Genomic DNA, 26,298 nt, shown 5'->3' with positions numbered 1-26,298 from the left:
GTGACCGGAAACTGATCAGCAACCAATGCAGACTGCGGAGTGTTGGTGTGACATGGGCATACCTAGGTAAGCCCATGATTGCTCTCGCAGCTGCATTCTGCACGATCTGAAGTTTCCGAACACTCTTCAAAGGTAGCCCCATGTAGAGAGCACTACAGTAGTCGAGCCTCGAGGTGATGAGGGCATGAGTGACTGTGAGCAGTGACTCCTGGTCCAAATAGGGCCGCAACTGGTGCAGCAGGTGAACCTGGGTGAACGCGTCTGTGAATGGAAAAAAGCAACACAGCCCATCAGCCACTCTGAAACGGTTGAGATAATTTGAAATTGGAGAGTTTTTCTGGCATTCATTATACCTTACGTATGCTGATAATTGCCTGGTTCTTGGCTTGGTTAGATCGACTGGATGGAACAAAATGGCTTTGTTTCCCCTCAATTTGTCATATTTCAGTTCAGGAGTGGAGAACAATGGTCCTTTTATGACTTGTGAACTTCAATTCCCAGAGCACCTGTTCTGTCGGGCTCTCTGGTAGACTCCTCCCAAAAATTCACAGGTACAAATTTCAGACACACAGACGTTTGAAAATTCAAAACAATGTTCTTTATCATGAAAATTCACTTAAACCAAGCCCTTTTTTGGTATAGCCAAGAGCACTCGTGTCCAAACAAACTGGTAATTTGTACAAGTCCCTTATCAGTTCTGTGATACTTAGCTTGCAGCTGTGAGGCAATTCACAATCCTTCTTCTTTCACAAAGTGAAACACACTTTGCTCTGGTTTAGTTTCAAAGTGGGGAAAAATCACAGCCCCACCCAACCACAGGCGGCCTCATTTTCTCTGATAATAATCTCTCAGTTGTTGCTACCTATGTATCGCTCTCCGCATGCGTGGCTGTATCATTAACTCTTGTTCTGAATCCAAGGAGGAGAGAGATAATTGATCTTCTGAGCTGTCTGCCCCACTCTCCTCCTCCCTGTCACTCATGTCTTCTTGGTCAGAGGAGCCTTCATCAGCAGATTCCACCGGGGGCAAAACAGGCCTGCAGCATGTGGATGTCTCCCCCACATCCACAGTCCTTGGGGCAGGAGCTGGGCCAGAGCTAACCACAACAGCACCCGAGGCAGAAAACTCAGGAATTCTGGGCGTTGAAGTCCACATGTCATAAAGGGGACTTCGAAGAAACCTCTGCACCTGGGCACAACAGGTTTTGGTCTGAGACATAACACAGCAGTGGCCTCACCTGTACAGAGAGAGTTAAATATAGAAGAAAGGCAAAAGGGAACAGGTGGCTACACTAAGGTGACCTGACGTCCCGATTTTAGTGGGACAGTCCTGATTTTAAGCTATTTGTCCTGCGTCCCGAACGTTCTGAAAAAGTCCCGACTTTTCAAAGAAACATGTTGGTGGCTTCAATGCCGGATGGAGATTAGCTTAGAGCTAAAAGGACCAGCTATTCCTCCTTTGATTGATTGATTGATTGATTGATTGATTTGATTTGATTTATGTGCCGCCCCTCCCCGCAGACTCGGGGCGGCTCACAACAACAATAAAACAGTGTACAATGAACAAATCTAATATTTAAAAAATATCTAAAAACCCATTAATTTAAAACCATTCAACACAAGCATACCATACATAAAACTATATAAGCCTGGGGGAGATCTTTTTTTTTTTAAATAATATTTTTATTGGTTTTGCACATTTGTATATAACATAAAACAAACATAAAACAGTGCACAGTGCATGTGCCCATCACCCGACTGACAATACCCACCACCACCACCACCAATCTCTCAATTCCCCCATGCCTGACGGCAGAGGTGGGTTTTAAGGAGTTTGCAAAAGGCAAGGAGGGTGGGGGCAATCCTAATCTCTGGGGGATCAGCTGGGAGATCATGTGGCTCAGTTTCCGAGCTGCCCGAAATCGGCCAATGTGGAGCTGACCTTCTTCGCGGCTTCCAAGTTTTCCCCCCAACAGATTCTACTCGACGGTGCCGGGGGGAAAACTTGGAAGCCGCGAAGAAGGGAAAACCGAGCTGCAGCACGTGGAGCAAAATTTCCTTCAGCCTGGGCAGCAAAGTGGGGAGAGAAAAAAAATGAGGGTTGCAAATAGTTGCAGAGCACAATGGGATTTGATCTAAACGTTGAGGGAGAAGTCTTTAGAGGTTTTTCAGTCGTCTGTCCCGCCATCCCCCGGTCAATGGTGTCCTGCTTTACCAAAGTAAAAATCTGGTCACCTTACACCAGTGATTTTCAACCTTTCTTGAGCCGTGGCACATTTTTTACATTTACGAAACCCTGGGGGGGGGGGGGGCTGCTAAAAAAAGTTTGGACAAAAAAATTCTCTCTCTCTCTCTTCCTCCCTTTCACTCTATTTCTCTCTCCCTCCCTCTTTCTCTCCCTTCATCTTTCTTTCTCTCTCTCTCTCTCCATCCCTCTTTCTTTCTCTTCCTTCCTTCCTTCCTCTTTTTTGCTCTCTTTCTCTCTCTCTCCCTCCCTACCTCTCTTTCTCTCTCTTGCTTTCTTTCTCTCTCCTGCTCTCTCTCTTTCTCTCTTGCTTTCTTTTTCTTGTTCTCTTTCTCTCTCTCTTGCTTTCTCTCTCTCTTGTTCTCTTTCTCTCTCTCTCGCTTTCTCTCTCTTGCTTTCTTTCTTTCTCTCTCTCTTGCTTTCTTTCTCTCTTTCTCTCTCTGAGCTTCGCATCACACCTGACCATGTCTCGCGGCACACTGGTTGAAAAACACTACCTTAGACTACACTGTGTTCTGCCTGGCGTGACAGCTGAGCAATAATTAGGGTCAAAGTAAACACACTAACTGGAGTTTCAGAAACACAAAAATATATTTCATTAACAAGTTGGCTAAGAGCCACAATTACCGTAAAAGAATGTCTGCTTACTGCCAAAGAGTTTGAGTTATCTTCAAGTCCGATAACAAATGTCCCCAAAACCCCAAGGTTTGTAAATAATGTCTCCGAACTAGGCTGAAGCAAAGGTACTCATTCTTTTTTGCAATAGCTACAGTCTTTCATAAAGCAACTGTCCAAAGGCTGGGTTTCTCCAAGGAAGCAGGGATGTTGGTTGAAAGAAAACTCTGGATCTGTTTCTCTTTCTCTATAAACCACGAACGATAACTCCTGCAAAGGACACTCCCTCAAACCTCCCCTTTTATGCATGCTGCAGAATTCTCTATTACTCTCAGCTGTGATCAAGACCTCCTCCTGTGCCTGCGCAGCTGCTCCTGTCTCCCCCTCATCCTTTGCACATCCACATTCAGGATTGGATCATTCATCACCCCCTCCTCATCCGACCCAGGCAAGGCCCTAGCTGGGGGTTCCATAGGCACTGCAGGGACCTCCACCTCTATCTCTCCAGCACCTTCAGCTTCCATCTCTCCTTTCCGCTCAGTGTCTGAATCCTCCGATAGCCACACAGGTCTCCGATGCTCGGACAGACTCGGCTCCTCTGGCTCAAAATCCATTATCAGAGGAGCTAGCCATGATCCAACCACAACACACTGGAAAAGTAAATCATACGGGATTGCTTTGTTTTTCTGCTTGTGCCTACAGAGACGATAGTGCTGTCTACCTATCAGGGCTGGGGACCATGGGCTTGGAGATCTACGAACAGGTGCCCAAACTGGACGCAGTGATATTGCCAGCAGGGATGCCCAGCGGATTGCTGGCCAGCAATTCCGCGGCCTTGAAGCATCTGAACCAGCAGGTCTTTGTGGTGGTAAGTTTGTGTGTGTTTGTGTGTGTTTGTGTGTGAGCATGCGTGCACATTTTGAAACATCTGCTTCAGCTTTTAGTCTTGGGTCAAGTCCTGGCTTATTATTATTATTATTATTATTATTATTATTATTATTATTATTATTATTATTAATTAGACTTGTATGCTGCCCCTCTCTGAGGAGTGGCATTGTGTGGATGTGGCTTGATAGTCATGTGATCAGGTGGGAGTGGCTTGACAATCATGTGACCAGGGCGGCTTAAAGGTCATGTGACTAGGTGGGAGTGGCTTACCAACCAAGATAGGTTTTCAAATAGGGGCTTGGACTCTTTTTCAGTGGATTCAGTCCCATTATTTGAATAGCCACCAAAAGGACAAATGATAGACAGCATTATTTGTTGAGGAGCACAGGAACATTTTAAGGTTTTGTCCTGAACCCACAAGGTTCAGTATGATAACAGGTTAGGCAAGTAGCTCAATTTTCTTTCATTGCTATAAAAGTTCAGTTCTAGATGATTAAAATGATTAAAGCGTTTCACTATTTCATTATTTCCTATTTTAAAAGTAATTAAAGATCATACTAAGGTACTAGACAAGGAAGGACAATTAAAAAAAACTATTAAGTATTCAATAAATAGTGCATAAGCTTACTACCCCCACCGCCCCTCCTCCCCATAGGGGCAGCAGCCCATTGCTGCCAACAGCTCCCTCTGCTTTCTGCCAAGGGCAGTAGATTCTGCAGGAGATTGGAAAATTAAAAATAAAGAAAAATAAATTCAAAATAAAAAATTCTTTCTGACCAACCCAGATTGAACCCAGCAACGCTATCTTGGGACATGTATATTCGGTTTCATTCATGAAAAGAGTATTCCTAATATAAAACATTGGAAACCTATGGAAACGTAGAAGATATATTAGGCTGCATTAACAGAGGGATAGAATCAAGATCACCTGTTAATACCACTTTATAAGGCCTTGGTAAGGCCACATTTGGAATACAGCATTCAGTTTTGGTCACCACGATGCAAAAAGGATGTTGAGACCCTAGAAACAGTGCAGAGAAGAGCGACAAAGATGATCAGGGCACTGGAGGCTAAAACATATGAAGAACGGTTGCAGGAACTGGGCATGGCTAGTTTAATGAAAAGAAGGACCAGGGAAGACATACAGCAGCCTTCCAGTATCTCAGGGGTTTCCACAAAGAAGAAGGCGTCAATCTATTCTCCAAAGCACCCGAGGGTAGAACAAGAAGCAATGGGTGGAAACTAAACAAGGAAAGAAGTAACTTAGAACTAAGGAGAAATTTCCTGACAGTCAGAACGGTTGCAGGGCCATGGCGGAGCAGAGTTAAGGGAGACGCTGCTCCACTTGATTCCGAAATTTTCCAAGTTTATCATATAGTAATGTAATTATACCTTGGTATCTTCTTTTCTCTTTTGTACTCTCCTTCTGCTTTGCTGCTCTTGCGAGATTTTGAATTCTTCTTCTTCTTATTTTCTTGCTTCCCACTGGTATGGACGGATCACAAATGGCCGAGCCCTCTGGGAATTAGAGGGTCGGTTCACCTTCTCCAGAGCTGCGGGGCAATCCCTTGCTTCCGGAGCTTCGGCGACAGCTCCTAGGCTTCAGGGAAGCCCCCTGTTCTTGGAACGGGCCATCCTGACCCGAACCAACCGCAAAAGCGCGACCTCTGGAGGGGTTGAAGGAATCTCGGGGACAGAGCCCTGCCCCGGAGCCTCCGCTGTGATCCCGGACCAAACCGGAAGTCTCCTGGATGCTCTTTTAAAGGCACCGTAAACCCTGGAGGGGCGAGCGACAAGAAGGGGAATACCGCAAGACAGTGTGGGTGAGCGCAAACCCCGCTTTTCTTAGGTAGATCCCTTATAGCAAGACGGAAAAGTAGCCGGTGTTGGACACCACGGCCCAAAGACATGGCGGCCTTTTAAAAGACCAAGGGAAGACATCGCGAGGGAGACGGTATAATACCATTGGAATCGAGGAAGACAGCCAGTGAGGACAAGAAGATAGAACGGAGGCTTTCCTGTGGAGGCTCCCAAGAGGATAGTGGCGAGAGGGGCTCCGGACGAGAGGGAGACGGCGGCGCAGCGAGGAAGAGAGAAATGGAGCGGAGAGACCAGAAATAGTGAGCAGATGGAAATCTACAATCTCATTGGCCCGAAATCTGCAATCTCATCGGCCCGAAGGAAAAACAACCAAGATTTATTGTCTTTTTTTTGTGCTCAGCTTTTTCCCCCTACACTTCAGATCTCTTTGGGAAATAGGTAACTCCTAACCTGTAATAGAACACCAATTAACTTAACTGGTTTTTTTCCTCTTACTTTTGATTGACTTTCTAACCGGAGAACTTTGCTTGGACACGGATCACTGGAATACGAACTTAACCCTATTTCCTTCTATTTTTTCTATTCCTCCGTGCTCGTCAACATCACTACAAACAGCGAGGGGGTGTTAAGAACTTTGGCTAACTTCCCCCTTAATTTGGAATAGTAATAAATACTGTAGAACAGTGTTTCCCAACCGGTGTGCCGCGGCACACTGGCGTGCCGCGAGACATGGTCAGGTGTGCCGCAAAAAAGGAAGCTCAGCTTCTGGTCCCGCAACTTTTTGCTGAGAGTGCGAAGAGAGAAAGCAAGTTGTGAGAACGGAAGCTGAGCTTCCTTCTTTGCGCCTTCCAAGTTTTCCGGCAGCAGCAGCACCCCGCACGGCTGGAGCTTCTCTGGCGGTAGCAGCAGGTGAGCTTTGGGGCCCGGCAGGAGAGCGGCGGTAGTGGGAGGGCGGCGGCAGCAGCGGCACCGGGCAGTAGCCATGGGGCGGCGGCAGGGTGGTCAACTGTGAGGCGAAGCTCTGGAACAGAGGCACCGATGGCAGCAGCTGGACATGTTGCTGTAGGCCGTACATGCTGGAATTGCATGGCTGGCACTTGCCTGCTGGCTGGGCCGGGACAGAGGCTCCAGCCCCACGCCCATGTCCAGCACAACTTCAAAATATATTACCAAGCGGCAGTTTTAACATGGGTCAAAGAATGGATACAACTCAAGAATATAAGACTTTTAGCTTTGGAGGGTCATGACATACAGACTGGTTGGCATAGTTTTATCTGGGACAATAAGGCCACTACACATTCTTATTTCAAACAACATTTGATTAGAAGGTCGTTATTAGACACTTGGAATATAATTAGGAAACAACACTATACCAAAGTACCATTACTTGTCTGGCAGGCCCCAGGGGAAGAGCCTTCTCTGTGGCGGCCCCGGCCCTCTGGAATCAACTCCCCCCAGAGATTAGAACGGCCCCCACCCTCCTTGTCTTTCGCAAATTACTCAAGACCCACCTTTGTCGCCAGGCATGGGGGAGTTAGGATCTTCCTTCCTCTCTAGGCCATTACAAGTTATGCATGGTATGTTTGTGTGTATGCTTGGTTTTTTATAATAAGGGTTGTTAGTTGTTTTATTAAATTGAATTGTTACATGTTGTTTTACCATTGTTGTTAGCCGCCCCGAGTCTACGGAGAGGGGCGGCATACAAATCCAATAAATAAATAAAATAAATAAATTATGGTTCTCAAGTATGGAGGCATTAACTTTCCCAAATACAATAAGCCTAGGGAAAATGTTAAAATATTCACAAGTACTAGATAAAGAAACAAATTTGAAACCACTAACACAACTAAAAGAGGAAGGAATTAAAACAGACTGGTGGCCCTATAACCAAATAAAATCTAGATTACGGGTAGACAAAGAAAAATATGGAATCCAGAAAAGTGACCTACCATTAGACAAAATTTTATTAGGCCCAAATAAAAAAGCAATTACCAATATATATATAAACTATTGCTAGAACACCAAAATCTAGAAGAAGTTGTCAAAGGCAATATGATAGCCTGGGCTAAAAATATTGGACATTCCATTCCCTTGGATCAATGGGAAAAAATCTGGCACACCAATTATAAAATGACCAGATTGGATTAGATTAGATTTATTGGATTTATATGCCGCCCCTCTCCACAGACTCGGGGCGGCTCACAACAATGGCAAAAACAGTACATAGTGACAAAATCCAATGCCCACCAATCCAATTACAATTTTAAGTTAAGAAATTCATAAAACAATCCCAATATATATAAAAAAAGCAAGCACACAATCAATCAAACACCAAAACAACATGGGCAAGGAGGAGATGTCTCAGTTCCCCCATGCCTAATGGCAGAGGTGGGTCTTAAGGAGTTTACGAAAGGCAAGGAGGGTGGGGGCAATCCTAATCTCAGGGGGGAGCTGGTTCCAGAGGGTCGGAGCCACCACAGAGAAGGCTCTTCCCCTGGGTCCCGCCAGACGACATTGTTTAGTCGGGACCCGAAGAAGGCCGACTCTGTGGGACCTAACCGGTCGCTGGGATTCGTGCGGCAGAAGGCGGTCCCGGAGATATTCTGGTCCGGTGCCATGAAGGGCTTTATAGGTCATAACCAACACTTTGAATTGTGCCCGGAAATTGATCGGCAACCAATGCAGACTGCGGAGTGTTGGTGTGACATGGGCATACTTGGGAAAGCCCATGATTGCTCTTGCAGCTGCATTCTGCACGATCTGAAGTTTCCGAACACTTTTCAAAGGTCCACCTCTTATAAAGAAAACGCAATTAAAATGTTTTACAGGTGGCACATGCCCCCATCTAGGCTAACCAAGATGTATGCTAACCTCAAACCCAATTGTTGGAAATGTGGAGATAAACACGGCTCCTACTTCCATATGTGGTGGACCTGTACGCAACTTAAGGGAATTTGGCACAAACTTCAAAAATGGATAAAAGAAATAATCAATATTAAATTAGAAATGAAACCGGAAATATTTTTACTTGGTATTATCGAAACAAATATGAAAAAAGAACAATATTATTTGACCCAACACTTAATAACAACAACGAGAATAACCATAGCCCAGTTTTGGAAAAAACGAATCAATGCCTAACGATCGAAATTTAATTTAAAAAAATGCTGGACTGCGCAAAAGCAGACAAAGTAACATTGGAGCTAAAAGAGCAAGAAAATTCAAAATACTACCAGGTTTGGAAATATTTCTATATATGGTTGAATAAAAGAACAAATATTGTACTAGTAGTGCTGCGTGATAAGGAAACAAATTAAATCAAAAATGGTTAAAGGCTTAAATATAACCTTTTCTCTACCTACCATGTTTATATAAGTTATAGAGTAAGAAATTAAAACCTAGTATTATAAATTATATACTACAGATAAAACCAATGGTAACAATACCATAAAAGAATATAAAAGGAGGCTGTCAGCCAAAGGAGGGGAGGGGATGTATATTGTATCTCTGTCCTTTTGTATATGAAGTGTGTGTTTGTATTGTCTATATGTAAATAAAAATTATATTAAAAAAAAAAAGAACAGTTGATCAGTGGAACAGCTTGCCTCCAGAAGTTGTGAATGCTCCAATACTTGAAGTTTGGATAACCATCTGTCTGAAGCAGTGAAGGGTTTCCAGCCTAAGCAGGGGGTTGGACTAGAAGATCTCCAAGATCCCTTCCAACTCTGTTGGCCTTATCCGCAGAGTTGGCCTTTTCCGGGTCCCGTCGACTAAACAATGTTGTTTGGCGGGGCCCAGGGGAAGAGCCTTCTCTGTGGCAGCCCCAGCCCTCTGGAATCAACTCCCCCCAGAGATTAGAACTGTCCCCACCCTCCTTGTCTTTGACCCAGGCTTTCCCCCAGGCTTTTTTATATTTATGTTTGGATATCTATGTGTTATTTGCTTTTTAAATATGATAGGTTTTTTATGTGCTTTTTAATATTAGATTTGTTTTCGCTAGAATATTGTTTTTATTGTTGTTGTGAGCTGCCCCGAGTCTTCGGAGAGGGGCGGCATACAAATCTAATAAATTGAATTGAGTTGTTGTTGTTGTTGTTGTTGTCCTTCTTCTTCTTCTTCTTCTTCTTCTTCTTCTTCTTCTTCTTCTTCTTCTTCTTCTTCTTCTTCTTCCTCCTCCTCCTCCTGCTCCTCCTCCTCCTTCTTATTACTGTATTATTATTATTATTATTATTATTATTATTATTATTATTATTATTATAATACTGATATTTGGAAGTGTGACATGCATGAGCTCAACTGGAGCGCTCTTCTTATTTTGTTTCTTCTTCCTCAGGGTGTAGAATTGGAGAACATCCCTGTAGATCAGCCGTCGCTAAAGATGGGACAACCTGTTGAAGATCACACCTACTACAGCCATCCTCAATTTTACAGAGGTAAGAGATGTGGGCCTTTGCGCTCAGGACTGTAACTGTTTTGCAAATATTCCCAAGAGCCTCTTTTGTGTCCACACAACTTTGCCTTCCTGCTAATTCCCTTGTCCAGTGATGGAGAACCTTTTTTTCCTTGGGTACCAAAAGAGCGTGGGTGTGCGAAAACAGCTTCCCCTGCCCCTCTGGAGGCCAGAAACAGCCTGTTTCCCAACTTCTGGTGGGCCCAGTAGGCTCATGTTTCACCCTCCCCAGGCACCAAAGGCTTCCCTGGAGCCAGGGGAAGGTAAAAACACTCTCCCCCATCCTCCCTGGAGGCTCTCTGGAAGCCAAAAACGCCCTCCCAGAGCCTCTGTGTGAGTCAAAAATCAGCTGGCTTTATTGCAATGTATACATTTAAAACAACATATAAATGCTTAGGTATACGCACACATTTTTAAAAAAAAGATATTCATTTAAATTATTCTTGCCCATTAAACACTATCTTCATTTTTACCGCTATTACAGATAATAACACTGAAAAAGGGAAAAAATAGTCCTGGTTATATAATTTATATACATGTTTGTTCTGCTTTTAACTGCCTTGAATCAATGTTGCAATATCTCAGTTAAAAATCAAATGGTTATCTTGGTTTAATTTGGTTTGAAGCACCACTTTGAGCGAATTTAGTGGGGTAGCTAAAGGATTATAATTTTCAAATTAGTTTTCTGGAGATTTTTAAGGGCCAATCCTCCTTTTCTGCAGCGATTTGAAAAGTCCCCAACAGCCAATTTTTCGTTTTGTTATTTTTATTTTTTTAAAAAGCAATGGGGGGCATTTTATACTGGTAGCAGGAAAAAAATTACAGAAAGGGGGCTTCAGGCTTTCATCTTTCAGTCCCTTTGCTCTCAAAAAGGAGGAAATTAGCTTGCTCCGAATATAATTCCAAACAAATCTTAAAGAGCAGAGAGAGAGAAATCCAATCTCTACAGCTGTAAATCCTTAGGAGGAAGCCACCACCCCAAACTCTCCTTGGTTGGTGCGTAAAGATGAGAGGAGGCAGTCACGGTAAAGTATAAATTTGGAGCCTGCGCGATAGAGAACATTCCAATTTGTTGCCTGTGGGTTGGAGAAGCTGGTCCTGCGTGCTTAAAATTATGGGGAGTGGGAGTAGAAAGGTGGGATTTTGGAACACAATGAATTCCTTCAATTGTAGAAACGGAGATGTTTTGTTTTAAAGTAGCCAGAGGGGCGATTTTTTTTCCCCCTTGCAAAAAAACCCACTTGTTTGAGCTGCACAAACCAGGCATAATTTACACAAAAAGTTCAGTCTATAGCAAATTTTAGGCTGATTTGTAAAGAGGGTGGAAATTTGAAAATTTTTTAAGTGTTTGTGCAAACCTGTTCAATAAATTACTTTAAAGAAATAATTGCATTACTTTTAAAACTCACCCTGTAGCTGGGAGACTGGGCCCTTGGCACATTCATTACCCTAGACTTGGGGAAAATAACCAGGTTTTTAGGACCTTAAGGAAACAATGTTGGTTGGGGCCATTCTGGTTTCTGACGGTAGGATGTTTGACAGAGCAGGGGCCACTGCAGAAAAGTCCTGCTTTTTCCCCTTCAGTCTGTTGTGCTGAGGCTTAGTGTCTCCTCTCAAGTTTCCCCCCATCATTTCTCTGTGCATGTGGTTAAAAAGCAACTAACACTATATTACATTGTAAAATTATCACTCCGAAGAACATAATAGTAGTAACTGAGAGGGATCTTGTAGTCCTGGTGGACAACCATTTAAATAGGAGCCAGCTGTGTGCAGCAGCTGCCAAAAAAGCCAACACAGTTCTAGGCTGCATCAACAGCGGAATATAAGCAAGATCACGTAAAGTGTTAATACCACTTTATAAGGCCACACTTGGAATACTGCATTCAGTTTTGGTCACCACGATGCAAAAAGGATGTTGAGACTCTAGAAAAAGTGCAGACAAGAGCAACAAAGATGATGAGGGGACTGGAGGCTAAAACCTAAGAAGAACGGTTGCTAGAACTGGGTATGCCTAGTTTAATGAAAAGAAGGACCAGGCGAGACAGGATAGCAGTCTTCCAATATCTCAGAGGCTGCCACAAACAAGAGGGAATGAAGCCACCTAAGGGTAGGACAAGAAGCAATGGGTGGAAACTAAACAAAGGAGAGAAGCAACTTAGAACTCAGGAGAAATTTCATGACAAAACAATTCATCCGTGGAATAATTTGCCTCCAGAAGTTGTGAATGCTCCAATGGGGTTTCTTAAGTTGTTGGATAACCATTTGTCTGAAGTGATGTAGGGTTTCCTGCCTAAGCAAGGGGTTGGACTAGAAGACCTCCAAGGTCCCTTCCAACTCTGTTGTTGTTGTTGTTGTTGTTATTTATTAGATTTGTATGCCGCCCCTCTCCGTAGACTCGGGGCGGCTCACAGCAATAGTAAAAAAACAATATATAATAACAAATCTAATAATTAAAATTTATTTATTTATTTATTGGATTTGTATGCCGCCCCTCTCCGCAGACTCGGGGCAGCTAACAACAGTGATAAAAAACAGCATGTAACAATCCAATACTAAACAACTAAAAAAAACCTTATTATAAAACCAAACATACATACAAACATACCATTGTAAAGGCCTAGGCGGAAAGTGTATCTTAGTTTACCCAAGCCTGGCGGCAGAGGTGGGTTTTAAGAAGCTTACGAAAGGCAAGGAGGGTGGGGGCAATTCTAATTTCTGAGGGGAGTTGGTTCCAAAGGGCCGGGGCCGCTGCAGAGAAGGCTCTTCCCCTGAGACCCACCAAACGACATTGTTTAGTTGACGGGACCCGGAGAAGGCCCACCCTGTGGGACCTAACTGGTCGCTGGGATTCGTGCAGCAGAAGGCGGTCCCTGAGATAATCTGGTCAGATGCCATGAAGGGCTTTATAGGTCATAACCAACACTTTGAATTGTGACCGGAAACTGATCGGCAACCAATGCAGACTGCGGAGTGTTGGTGTAACATGGGCATATTTGGGAAAGCCCATGACTGCTCTCGCAGCTGCATTCTGCACGATCTGAAGTTTCCGAACACTTTTCAAAGGTAGCCCCATGTAGAGAGCAATATCTAAAAAACCCTTATTTAAAAGCAAGACATCACAAACATACCATGCATAAACTACATAGGCCCGGGGGAGATGTCTCAATTCCCCCATGCCTGACCGCAGAGGTGGCTTTTAAGGAGTTTACGAAAGGCAAGGACGGTGGGGGCAATCCTAATCTCCAGGGGGAGCTGGTTCCAGAGGGTCGGAATATTTTTCATTAATACCGATGCCATGGACTTAAAAGAAGTACTTTTGATGGGTTCTTCAAAACGCAATTCTCACTATTAAATCTGGATAGCCATATCCATTTATTTCGTATTCCCGAATGCCTTTCTATCTTTTTTATTCCTCTGATTATTTAACTTCCTTGAGGGTCCATCCTATGTCCTCTTTTGTGTGGCTCTTTTGATCCTTATTCTCAATCTACAAAACTTTTGCCAGACAATATACAAACATAAGTGCTAAAGCCCACTGCAACAATATCGCCAAAAAGGCTTCTAGAGTTGTTAACCTGATCCTACGCAGCTTCTGCTCCGGCAATCTCACACTACTCACCAGAGCCTACAAAACTTTTGCCAGACCCATCCTCGAATACAGTTCATCTGTCTGGAACCCACACCACATCTCGGACATCAACACCCTTAAAAACGTCCAAATATATTCCACCAGAAGAGCCCTTCACTCCTCCACTCGAAACAGAAGACCCTACGAAAATAGACTAACAATCCTGGGTCTAGAAAGCTTAGAACTACGGCGCCTAAAACACGATTTGAGTATTGCCCACAAGATCATATGCTGCAACGTCCTACCGGTCAATGACTACTTCAGCTTCAACCGCAACAACACAAGAGCACGCAACAGATTCAAACTTAATATTAACCGCTCCAAACTTGACTGTAAAAAAATATGACTTTAACAATCGAGTGGTCGAAGCGTGGAACTCATTACCGGACTCAATAGTGTCAACCCCCAACCCCCAACATTTTTCCCTTAGATTATCCACCATTGACCTCTCCAGGTTCCTAAGAGGTCAGTAAGGGGCATACATAAGTGCACTGGTGTGCCTTTCGTCCCCTGTCCAATTGTCTTTCCTTTATCTCATATATCATATATATTTTCTTCTTTTCATGCATCTTCTCCTCTATTTTTACATGTTATCTTTATATATATTACTTCATGTCTATTCTCTTCCATATGTATTGTGTATTGGACAAATGAATAAATAAAAATAAACTAATAACTTTTCTTGACCTTCCTAAGAAGCGGTGCCTGAATTAGACTGCAAAATAGTCAAACCTTGTACAGTGATACCTCGTCTTACAAATGCCTTGTCATACAACCTTTTCGAGATACAAACCCGGGGTTTAAGATTTTTTTGCCTTTTCTTACAAACTATTTTCACCTTACAAACCTACCGCCGCTGCTGGGATGCCCTGCCTCCTTACATCCGTTGCCAGAGAAGCACCCATTTTTGCGCTGCTGGGATTACCCTGAGGCTCCCTTCCATGGGAAACCTCACCTCTGGACTTCCGTGTTTTGTGATGCTGCAGGGGAATCCCAGCAGCGCAGAAACGGGTGCTTCGCTGGCAACAGAAGTCCGGAGGTGGGGTTTCCCAGCGAGGGGAGCCTCAGTGAAATCGCAGCATTGCAAAAACAGAGGTCCGTAGGTGGGGTTTCGAGGACTTCAGTGTTTTTGCGATGCTGCGATTTCACTGATGCTCCCTTCGCTGGGAAACCCCACCTCCGGACTTCCATTGCCAGCGAAGCACACGTTTTTGTGATGCTGGGATTCCCCTGCTGTGATTCCCCTGCAGCATCACAAAAACACAGAAGTTCGGAGGTGGGGTTCCCTATGGAGGGGAACCTCAGGAGAATCCCAGCAGCACAAAAACGGGTGCTTCGGCTGGCAAAAGGGGTGAATTTTGGGCTTGCACGCATTAATCGCTTTTCCATTGATTCCTATGGGAAACATTGTTTCGTCTTACAAACTTTTCACCTTAAGAACCTCGTCCCGAAACCAATTAAGTTTGTAAAATAAGGTATCACTGTACATTGTTTTAGCATTTATTGATAGCCAGTGGGTAAAACCATTCATGTATTCCTTGTTTGTCATTTCGTTTTTTTCAGAATTGAGTGGTTTTGGCACCAACTCTTTTCAACTGACAGGGAACTGGGTTGATAAAGTTGTATCGGTGAGGTATGTAAAGGCAATGCTTTATTCTGATTAAAAATGAGCATTTTGGGGTGCTTGCTTTTCTGGGTTATTTCCAGGTGATCTTAAGAGCCAATCCTATATAAGATTGGATTTTCTGACTTGGGTGCAACATAGATTTGAGTTTCAAGGAGGGTGCTGGGTGCTGTCTCCTTACATAAGAAAACAACCACTCAGGTAAAGGAGACAACGGTTCATTTTCCTTACCAGGAGGAGACAGTAGCCAGAAATGGCACTTGCCCCATGGGAGTCCTGCAATGTCCATTTGCGACCTTCTAACAAGCCCGATGGAAAAGATTCATTCGCTGTGTTATGACTTAACAGCAGCAGAGGATTCACCTAGCGACCATGGCTAGGATAGCCATAAAATAGAACAACATAAACTGAAGAGAAGGATTTAGGGGTCGTGATTTCTGACAGTCTCAAAATGGGTGAGCAGTGTGGTCGGGCGGTAGGAAAAGGCAAGTAGGATGCTTGGCTGCATAGCTAGAGTTATAACAAGCAGGAAGAGGGAGATTGTGATCTCCTTATATAGAGCGCTGGTGAGACCACATTTGGAATAATACTGTGCTCAGTTCTGGAGACCTCATCTACAAAAAGATATTGACAAAATTGAAGGGGTCCAAAGACGGGCTACAAGAATGGTGGAAGGTCTTAAGCATAAAACGTATCAGGAAAGACTCAATGAACTCTATCTGTAGAGTCTGGAGGACAGAAGGAAAGGGGGGGACATGATCGAAACATTTAAATATGTTAAAGGGTTAAATAAGGTTCAGGAGGGAAGTGTTTTTAATAGGAAAGTGAACACAAGAACAAGGGGACACAATCTGAAGTTAGTTGGGGGAAAGATCAAAAGCAACGTGAGAAAATATTATTTGACTGAAAGAGTAGTAGATCCTTGGAACAAACTTCCAGCAGACGTGGTTGGTAAATCCACAGTCACTGAATTTAAACATGCCTGGGATAAACATACATCCATCCTAAGATAAAAATACAGGAAATAGTATAAGGGCAGACTAAATGGACCAGGAGGCCTTTTTCTGCCGTCAGTCTTCTATGTTTCTATGAACAAGCAGTCTTGCTTAGCCACAGAAATGTTGGGTTCCACAGTGATTGTGTGGTGAGCAGTGTGGTCGGGCAGTAGGAAAAGCAAGTAGGATGCTTGGGTGCATAGCTAGAGGTATAACAAGCAGGAAGAAGGAGATTGTGATCCCCTTATACAGAGCACTGGTGAGACCCCATTTGGAATACTGTGTTCAGTTCTGGAAGTTAGTTGGGGGAAAGATCAAAAGCAACGTGACAAAATATTGTTTCACTGAAAGAGAAGTAGATGCTCGGAACGAACTTCCAGCAGACGTGGTTGGTAAATCCACAGTCACTGAATTTAAACATGCCTGGGATAAACATATATCCATCCTAAGATAAAATACAGGAAATAGTATAAGGGCAGACTAGATGGACCATGAGGTCTTTTTCTGCCGTCAGTCTTCTATGTTTCTATGTTTCTATGATTATAACTGGAGCCTCTTGCCCATATTGGACACGGCAAAAATTGGCCTTTCCAATTCAGTCGCTTCGTTCAATGCAATATTTTTGAACCGTTAAGAAATCAAGTGTTCGTATTTGGGCGGGGAGGGGTAGAGGGGAGGGGGCAAAAAGCCCCTCTCTTTGATCTTGCTCTTCTCTCCCACCTCCAGAGAAGAAGACGTCTTGATGTCTATGCTGAGGTTGCTGGAATACGAACGCGTAGCTGTTGACGTAGAAGGAGCCATTGCGCTCGCTGCTCTCGTCTCTGGCAAACTGCCGGAATTAAAGGGCAAAAGGTATCCAACGATCCGAACACTTCCGTTTTGTATATTTGTTGGGCTGGAAAGACCACCCGAGGGGGATTTCAAGGTCCTATTCTAGACGGCAGAGTTGCAAAACCAACCTGAGAGAGTTGACTTGGAGTCAGTGGAGAATTATCTTCCTCCGATTTGATTTGACCACTCCTAGTTGACCTTGGCTGGTCTTGAAAGCCCCAGCAAGAGGCAGTTTTGGGGCAGGATTGGGTGGAATGAATTACCAAGAGGTCTCAGACAAGGGGGAAATGACTTTCTTAGTCTCATCAGAGAAACTGCTTGGGCGTACCCCAAGCAGCTGTCAAATTCAACATGCAGAAAACAAAGGGGACATTTGTCTCCAAGTAAAAAGAAACACAGAAGGGCTGGGCTAGAAGACCTCCCAAGGTCCCTTCCAGCTCTCTTGTTCTGTTAAATGTATCTCCTGCTTTCCACCTGCTCCTTCTCTTGGAAGCTGATGGAAGAAAGCTAGTAGATGATGGAAATTATAATCCTATAAATGGATTTATTTGTTTGTTTTTTGTTTGTTTGTTTGTTTGTTTGTTTGTTTATTTATTTAATTTGTATGCCGCCCCTTCCCGTAGACTCGGGGCGGCTCACAGCAGTAATAGAAAAACAATATACCATACAAATCTAATAATTAAAACTAAAAACCCATAATTTAAAAAACATGCACACAACATATACCATACATAAACAATGTAGGCCTGGGGAAGTTATCTCATTATTATATCTTGGATTATTAAACAGTGGTACCTCTACTTACGGACTTAATTTCTTCCATGACCAGGTTCTTAAGTAGAAAAGTTTGTAAGAAGAAGCAATTTTTCCCATTGGAATCAATGTAGCCCCGAGTCTAGGGAGAGGGGCGGCATACAAATCTAATAAATAAATAAATAAATAAATAAATAATGTGTGCAATTGGGGAAACCACAGGGAGGGTGGAGGACCTGTTTCCTCCTAGGAGATTCCTAGAGAGGCCCCACAGAGGCTTCTCCCCACCTTTTCCAGCCTGTTTCCTCCAAGGAAATTCCTAGAGAGGCCTCATGGAGGCTTCTCCCCACCTTTTCCGGCCCTGTTTCCTCCCAGGAGATTCCTAGAGAGGCCCCACAGAGGCTTCTCCCTGCCTTTTCCAGTTACAGTTTCTGAGGCTCGGGTTTGTAAGTGGAAAAGAGGCCAAAAAAAAATCTTGCAAACCTGGTTCTTATCTAGAAAAGTTCGTAAGTAGGGACATTCTTAGGTAGAGGTACCACTGTATATGTAGAATATAGAAGAATGGAGGGAGCTGAGCAGATATGGAGACAAAGGTCTACAAATCTTGAAGGCTTGTAAAACAGGTGTCTACTAGAAGACTATTGTTAGAAATGGCCCACAGGGAAAAAATGTGACTTTTAAAAAAACCCTTGAGCCTATTAAATCTAACAGACAAGCTATGAAAGATGTTCTACAGGGGGAAAAATAGTTTGTTTCATTTTCTCCCCTTCTTTCAGAGTGGCTGTGGCTGTGAGCAATGGAAATATGGAACTCTCTCTGATGAAGCAGTGCGTGGAACAGGCCCTGGCTCTTGATAACCGAGTGTGCAAATTTACTGTCACAACCATTGACTGCCCAGGAGAGATTTCAAAGCTACTGGAGACCTTAGCTCGCGAGGAGGCGAGGTAGCCTAAACATGGTTTGATTTAGATGGGGGACCATAATACGCTGATTCTGTATAGTAGGTTGAAAAGATTGAATAATATTTTTAAAATATTCACTGTTATCACCAGGGAATATCTACTTAGATGTGTCCATATAGTCACCAGGTGCTGAAGTTGCCTTGATTCTGTTTTGTCCGACCTGGTTAATTAGCAGTAATTAAGCCCCAATGAAGACTGGAAAGCCAAATCATTATGTATAGTTGTCAATTTACAAAGAAACTTGCTGGAGGCAGCAATGAAATCAGAGGAATGTCACTTCGCCTGCCCAAAGTCCAGCGTTATAACATGTGTCCAAAAGAAAGTTATAAATCCAAGTCATTAACTCTCAGCGTGGACAGATACTCACAAATGTCTCCCAAAGCTAGGATTGCAGGGTTGCAGAAAGATTTAAGGGAGAAAACACTTTGGCTGTTAGTTCTCTCTCTTTCTCTCTCCATAAAGGAACGTTGAACTTCTGCAAAAGAACTTCCCATTCTCCTCCCCTTATCTGTGGTGACAAGCTATACCTAGATCTACGTTGCCGGAAATACTCTTGTCTCCCTCACATTCTTCTGACTCTAGCGTCTAATAAGGGGTCCACAATATCACCCACCTCATCCGACGCCAACATTACCAAAGCTGGGGGTCTGTAGCCCCTGAAGGGTCTCCAGGCCCTAACTCTCGCTCATTCTCACTTTCCAATTCCTCTGGTAAACACACTGGCCTATAATACCCAGATGGACCAGATTCACTCGCCTCAAAGTCCTTGATCAAAGGAGCTGGATGTGAGCCAACCACAACAGATTCCTTGTTGTCTTCAGTGGAGATCTTGATGTGGTAGGAAGCCAAGTTTTGCCCATGAAAATCCTCCATATCTAGAATACCTGTATGCATAGAAAACCTATTTATTTGTTGTTCAGTCGGGCTCTCTGGCAGAATCCTCCCAAAAATTCACAGGTACAAATTTCAGACACACACACATTTGAAAATTCAAAACAATGTTCTTTATAATGAAAATTCACTTAAACCAAGCCCTCTTTTGGTATAGCAAAGAGCACTGGTCTCCAAACAAACTGGTAATTTGTACAAGTCCCTTATCAGTTCTGTGATACTTAGCTTGCAGCTGTGAGGCAATTCACAGTCCTTCTTTCACATAGTGAAACACACTTTGCTCTAGTTTAGTTTCAAAGCAGGGAAAAATCAGCACACAAAAAGTCAAAGTCAACAAAGCAGGCACAAAACACAACGATCAGATAATCCTCCACAATGGCCAAACCCACAGGCTGCTCTTTATAGCAGCCTCACTAATGACCACAGCCCCACCCAACCACAGGTGGCCTCATTTTCTTTGATAATAATCTCTCAGTTGTTGCTGCCTATGCATCGCTCTCCGCATGCGTGGCTGCATCATTAACTCTTGTTCTGAATCCCAGGAGGAGCTAGATAATTGATCTCCTTCTGAGCTGTCTGCCACACTCTCCTCCTCCCTGTCACTCAAGTCTTCTTGGTCAGAGGAGCCTTCATCAGCAGATTCCACCAGGGGGGTGGCGGGGCAAAACAGGCCTGCAGCATGTGGATGTCTCCCCCACATCCACAGTCCTTGGGGCATGAGCTGGGCCAGAGCTAACCACAACACATAAGTAGTACGTTGCACCCGAAGAAGAAAGCTCACCTTGTTTTATTTGCTGTAGTTCCCAGTCACTAATCTAAAAAGCTCAAGCATAGCAACTTCATTTTTAAAAAAATCCATTTACTTTTCTTTTCTTTTTAAATTTTTTAAATTAATTTTCCACTTTGAAGAAACAAAACACAATAGTCAGTACAGAAGAAAATCGAAGAAAATTAAATTAATAGCAGTACATACAGATTATTAGCATTACATTAGCATTAAAGTCACTACATTTTTATTATATTGATTATACCCCAGACTATAATTTGTCTCAAGTATATAAATAATTCCATTTAAGAAACCAAGAAATGCTTTGAGAAAATAATCTTACTTTATAAGCAGTGAAAACAGTGCCACAAAGGCTCTAGGGTAGACTTTCTTTTAAACGTCTTAATTTCCATGGTTTTTTTATTCAAACTATCCTTGACTGGTTTTGTAGAAATTCTGCCCGAAATTCCATTATTGCTTCATGCCTTTGAGACTGAACTAGCTGCAATCTTGCATTTTTTGGTTTTTTAAAAAAAATCTCTTTGTTCCAGAATTTTGAACATCCGACAAGAACAGCCATACACGAGTGCTGGTTTGTTCACCAATGAGGTAAGCAAGGGAGGAGAAAGGTCAATGAAATTCCGTTTTGATTGAGCTGGTGCCAAATTCTGCATATCGTACTTCTGAGCTGTGTAGAGAGTCCAAATTCTAGCAATTCAGTTAAAGAGCTTTGAATTCAAGATGGGAAACTTGAAAGCTCCATGAAGTTCTTTCTTTCTTTCTTTCTTTCTTTCTTTCTTTCTTTCTTTCTTTCTTTCTTTCTTCCTTCCTTTTTTTTCTTTTTTTCTTTCTTTCTTTTGTTCTTTCTTCCTTCCTTCCTTTCTTTCTTTCCTTCTTCCTTCCTTCCTTCCTTTCTTCCTTCCTTTCTTTCTTCCTTCCTTTCTTCCTTCCTTCCTTTCTTCCTTCCTTTCTTTCTTCCTTCCTTTCTTCCTTCCTTTCTTTCTTTCTTCCTTCCTTCCTTCCTTTCTTTCCTTCTTTCTTTCTTTCCTTCCTTCTTTCTTTCTTTCTTCCTTTCTTTCTTTCCTTCTTTCTTTCTTTCCGTCCTTCCTTCTTTCTTTCTTTCTTTCTTCCTTCCTTTCATTCTTTCTTTCTTTCCTTCTTTCTTTCTTTCCTTCTTCCTTTCTTTCTTTCTTCCTTTCTTCCTTTCTTTCGTTCTTTCATTCTTTTGTTCTTTCTTTCTTTCATTCTTTCTTTCTCTCTTTCTTTCTTTCTCTCTTTCTTTCTCTCTTCCTTCCTTCCTTATTTATTTTATTTATATGCCAATATAAATATATCTTAAAATATTTATTATATTTATACAGGCTCCATCCACAAGCAGTGATGGCTTGTAAATTGATTGGACGTTGCCTTTTTATACATAACGTTTTACTGAGAAAGTTTTGTATTAGTTTAAAACTGTGGAAACATCAAAGGGGAAACCAAAAGAAAAGTCAAAGAAAGACGGGAAAGTCAAAGTTAAGAAAGGAAAGAGAAAAAAGGAAGGAAAAGGAACGACATCTAAAGCAATCTCTAATATGGTGTTTTGGGGATTTTTGGAGCAGTTAACAAACCACAGAACAAAAAAACCATCTTTACACACACACACACACAGCCAAATTACATATCTTGGTCTCCTTCTTCCCATAAACAATCCTTTTTCATCACTCAACCCTTTAATCCAGTGTTTTTCAACCTGTGTGCCGTGGCACACTAGTGTGCCGTGGCACATGGTCAGGTGTGCCGCAAGAGGGGAGAGAGAAAGACAGAGAGGAAGAGAAAGAAAGCAAGAGCGAGAGAGAAAGAAAGCAAGAGAGAGAGAAAGAGAGAGAGAGAAAGAAAGCAAGAGAGAGAGAAAAAGAAAGCGAGAGAGAGAGAAAGCAAGAGAGAGTGTGTGAGAGAGAGGAAGAGAAAGAAAGCAAGAGAGAAAGAGAAAGAAAGAAAGCGAGACAGAGAGAAAGAAAGCGAGAGAGTGTGAGAGAGAAAGAGAGAAAGAAAGAAAGAAAGAGAGAGAAAGAGAGAGAAAGAGAGAGAGAAATGAGAGAAAAAAGGGGAGAAAAAAAGAGAAATGAGAAAATGATTGAGGCAGAGAATGAGAGGAAAGAGAAACAAAAGAGAGAGAGAAGTGACTCTTGATTTAAAGCATATGATAAAAAGCACCCAAAGAATAAGAGAGAAAACCCCCCCAGCCCTTACCTGTTTTTGGAAATGGTTCAAGAGTGTGTATACAAACACACAAGGGATGGGGGGGATAATATATACTGTCTTAGAGTGTCATTTTGGTTGGTGGTGTGTCCCAGGATTTTGTAAATGTAAAAAATGTGCCACAGCTCAAAAAAGGTTGAAAATCACTGCTTTAATCCACCTTTAGCAAAAGAGTCAATACAAGTTTTCTCATCTACTATAAAGTGCACCCTAGCAGTATTTAATTTCTCCCTTGTTCCCAAGAAACCTTTTTTAATTCTATCCATCAATGAGAAGACTTAAAACGCTCTTAAGATAGAAGTCTGTATTTTTTCCCCTTATTGTTAACACCCCCCATTGAAAACCTCAAAACAGGCAAAATTAGCTACCATAGGTTTTGTTGGAGGAAAAATTAAGATACTGGATAACTTGGAAAGGGGGAAGAAATTAGATTGGCAATGATTACATGGTTACGGAATTCCATAAATTCCTGCCTACTTTATTTTATGTGGCGTAATTGATTGAGAGCAATAAGGAGTGGTGTGGTGGCCTAGATGTGGAGCCCTCTCCTCACAATCAGGAGGCTGTTTGTCGCAGGTATTTCTCTGAACACAAGGAGAAAAAATCTGCTGTGAGTTTTGCATAGGCTTCGGGAAGGGCAGCCGGCAAGTAAACTCTCCGCCCCAATTCCACCTCAGCGCGAGGGATTGCAGGGTCTTGAAAAAGAAAACTCCAAATACGAACTGAATAATCAAATTATCACAGATAATCCCCACTCGTTTAAAGACCTCGGTATACTAATAACTAAAGATATAAGTGCCAAAGCCCACGGCAACAACATAGCCAAGAAGGCTTCAAGAGTTGTAAACCTAATCCTACGTAGCTTCTGCTCTGGCAATCTCTCACTACTTACCAGAGCTTACAAAACTTTCGCCAGACCCATCCTCGAATACAGCTCATCTGTTTGGAACCCATATCGCATCTCAGACATTAAGACCCTTGAAAATGTTCAAAGATACTTTACCAGAAGAGCCCTTCACTCCTCCATTCGAAACAGAAGACCCTACAAGACTAGACTTTCAATCCTGGGCCTAGAAAGTTTAGAACTAAGGCGCCTTAAACAAGATCTAAGTATTGCCCACAAGATCATATGCTGCAACGTCCTACCTGTTGGCGACTACTTCAGCTTCAACCACAACAACACAAGAGCACACAACAGATTTAAACTTAATATTAACCGCTCCAAACTTGACTGTAAAAAATATGACTTCAGTAACCGAGTTGTCAAAGCGTGGAACTCATGACCGGACTCCATAGTGTCATCCCCAAACCCCCAACACTTTACCCTTAGATTATCTACGGTTGACCTCTCCAGATTCCTAAGAGGTCAGTAAGGGGCGACTAGAGTGCCTTCCGTCCCCTGTCCTATTGCTCTCCTATATCTCCTATACCTTTCTTCTATTCCTATATCTCTTCTTCTATTCTTTCATTGATATGTTCTATTACTATACCTTCTTTTCTATTCTTTCTTAGATATATTTTACTATGAGTATCTCCTCTATAACCTTCATCATGTATTTTACTATGTGTGTATCTATCTATCTATCTATCTATCTATCTATCTATCTATCTATCTATCTATCTATCTATGTCACATGTTTTTTTGCTGAATTTGAAAATTAAGGGAGACTAGGATAGATCTATTTCGGCCTTATTTTGGCCTCATCAGCTAGCCATACCCACTGGGACTTGAACCTGCAACCTTTGCCTTGTAAGGCAGAGAATTAACCTCTAGGCTACAGTATCCAATCCCTTCAGGTCTGCACCAGGGAAGGGTTACATGTTTTTGTGTCGTATATATACCCACTAAAATTCTCATTGTGTGTTGGAATGAATGAATGAATGAATGAATGAATGAATGAATGAATGAATGAATAAATAAATACTGAGATCAATTGTTTTCTAAAACCCTGATTTAGTTGATTGAAATGTAATACACTTTTCATTTCCAGGTATCCTGTGTGGTAGAAACCAGAGACCGAAGCCATACTGCTCAATTAAGAAAAATCCTAACAGAACGTTATCCAATGATACAGTGGGTGGAAAGGTGAAGAAGGATGACAGAAGATTGTGAAGCTCCACTTAAAAAAAATATATGGAAAGTTAAATATATATTGCGAGTAGCATTTCTCCCTAGAACAGCTTTATACTTGGTGATCCATCAGTGACAGAATTGACCAGAGAGGTCACAATCTAAAAAGAACTATCAACATGGAGTAAATAGCTTTTACGTTGTATTTATTTTTATGCAGGAGAGTTTTTGCACAGATCCGTAAAAGGCGTACCATAAACTCCAGAATTCTATCTTCTTTAGTGTAAGGAGAGAACCAATAGAGACACAACATAATTGTAGATATTCTACTTGATCACATTTCATAATTTCTGGGTCCCAATCCAATATTGCTGCATCAGTAGTCCATGAAAATTACAAGTTAAATGTTTACTAATCAGGCCACACGCTGTTAGTTATTTCTGGCACAAAGTCTGGTGGGGGAAAAGAAGGACCAATTTTAATATTTTAGGAGAATTGATCTTGCAAATATTGTTTTCCCAAGTCTGAACTGTTTTGCAATTGTAAATTGTAATAGGGCATATCCTAGGTCTAGAAAGCTTAGAACTACGACGCCTAAAACACGATCTAAGTATTGCTCACAAAATCATATGCTGCAACGTCCTGCCTGTCAATGACTACTTCAGCTTCAACCGCAACAACACAAGAGCACGGAACAAATTCAAACTTAATATTAACCGCTCCAAGCTTGACTGTAAAAAATATGACTTTAGCAATCGAGTTGTCGAAGCGTGGAACTCATTACCGGACTCAGTAGTGTCAACCCCTAACCCCCAACATTTCTCCCTTAGACTATCCACGATTGACCTCTCCAGGTTCCTAAGAGGTCAGTAAGGGGCGTACATAAGTGCACTAGCCTGCCTTTCGTCCCCTGTCCAATTGTCTCTCCTTATCTCATATCTCATATATCTTTTCTTCCCTTCATATATCTTCTCCTCTATTTTTATATCTTTTCTTTATATATAATACTTCACATCTATTCTCTTCAATATGTATTGTGTATTGGACAAAATAAATAAATAAAAATAAATAGATTTTTTGCCATGGCTCAATTTAAATTTTTAGGTTTTTAAAGAACACACCGGGCTACATTTTGGGTTGGAGGTTTTCTTAGGAGTCTGCTTCCTTTCCTTTAAGTAAAATATATTCAGAACACAAAGCCATTTGAGTTTATTCATAGAGGGTCAAATCATACAAACTTTGTCCTGTGTTTTAGCCTGGTTGGAAGAGAGAATTCACAAGAAGGAAAATTAATAAGTAAACCATAAATCTGTTTTCTCATCAGGAATCCTACATGTTATGTATTCTTAGCAAAAAGTTCAGTCACCTGTAATCAACCCACATTTTATTTCTCAACACAAAGTGGGTGTAATTTCCAAACTCTGCAGATTTAAGGCTGTTACTTGACTGCAAAAAATATGACTTCAGTAACCTTGTTGTCGAAGCGTGGAACTCATTACCGGACTCCATAGTGTCATC

General features: G+C 42.2%; 1 protein-coding gene across 1 annotated transcript in view; it reads left to right on the top strand.

Annotated features, from left to right (window-relative positions):
• Positions 1-25,865, top strand: part of LOC139167501 (L-threonine ammonia-lyase-like) — a 39,378-nt gene extending 13,513 nt beyond the window's left edge. The window contains exons 6-12 of the mRNA XM_070751993.1: positions 3,562-3,727; positions 9,902-10,001; positions 15,210-15,279; positions 16,992-17,117; positions 18,626-18,793; positions 21,020-21,077; positions 24,701-25,865. Of these exons, the coding sequence (XP_070608094.1) occupies positions 3,562-3,727; positions 9,902-10,001; positions 15,210-15,279; positions 16,992-17,117; positions 18,626-18,793; positions 21,020-21,077; positions 24,701-24,799 (787 nt within the window). The 3' untranslated portion in view covers positions 24,800-25,865. The remainder of the gene's footprint in view (positions 1-3,561; positions 3,728-9,901; positions 10,002-15,209; positions 15,280-16,991; positions 17,118-18,625; positions 18,794-21,019; positions 21,078-24,700) is intronic.
• Positions 25,866-26,298: the final 433 nt, after the last annotated feature.

This window comes from Erythrolamprus reginae, chromosome 5 (assembly GCF_031021105.1).
Source record: "Erythrolamprus reginae isolate rEryReg1 chromosome 5, rEryReg1.hap1, whole genome shotgun sequence".
In the NCBI taxonomy this organism is placed as follows: domain Eukaryota; kingdom Metazoa; phylum Chordata; class Lepidosauria; order Squamata; family Dipsadidae; genus Erythrolamprus; species Erythrolamprus reginae.
The sequence above is the reverse complement of the archived record's forward strand: the minus strand, read 5'-3'. Positions and strand labels throughout refer to the sequence as shown.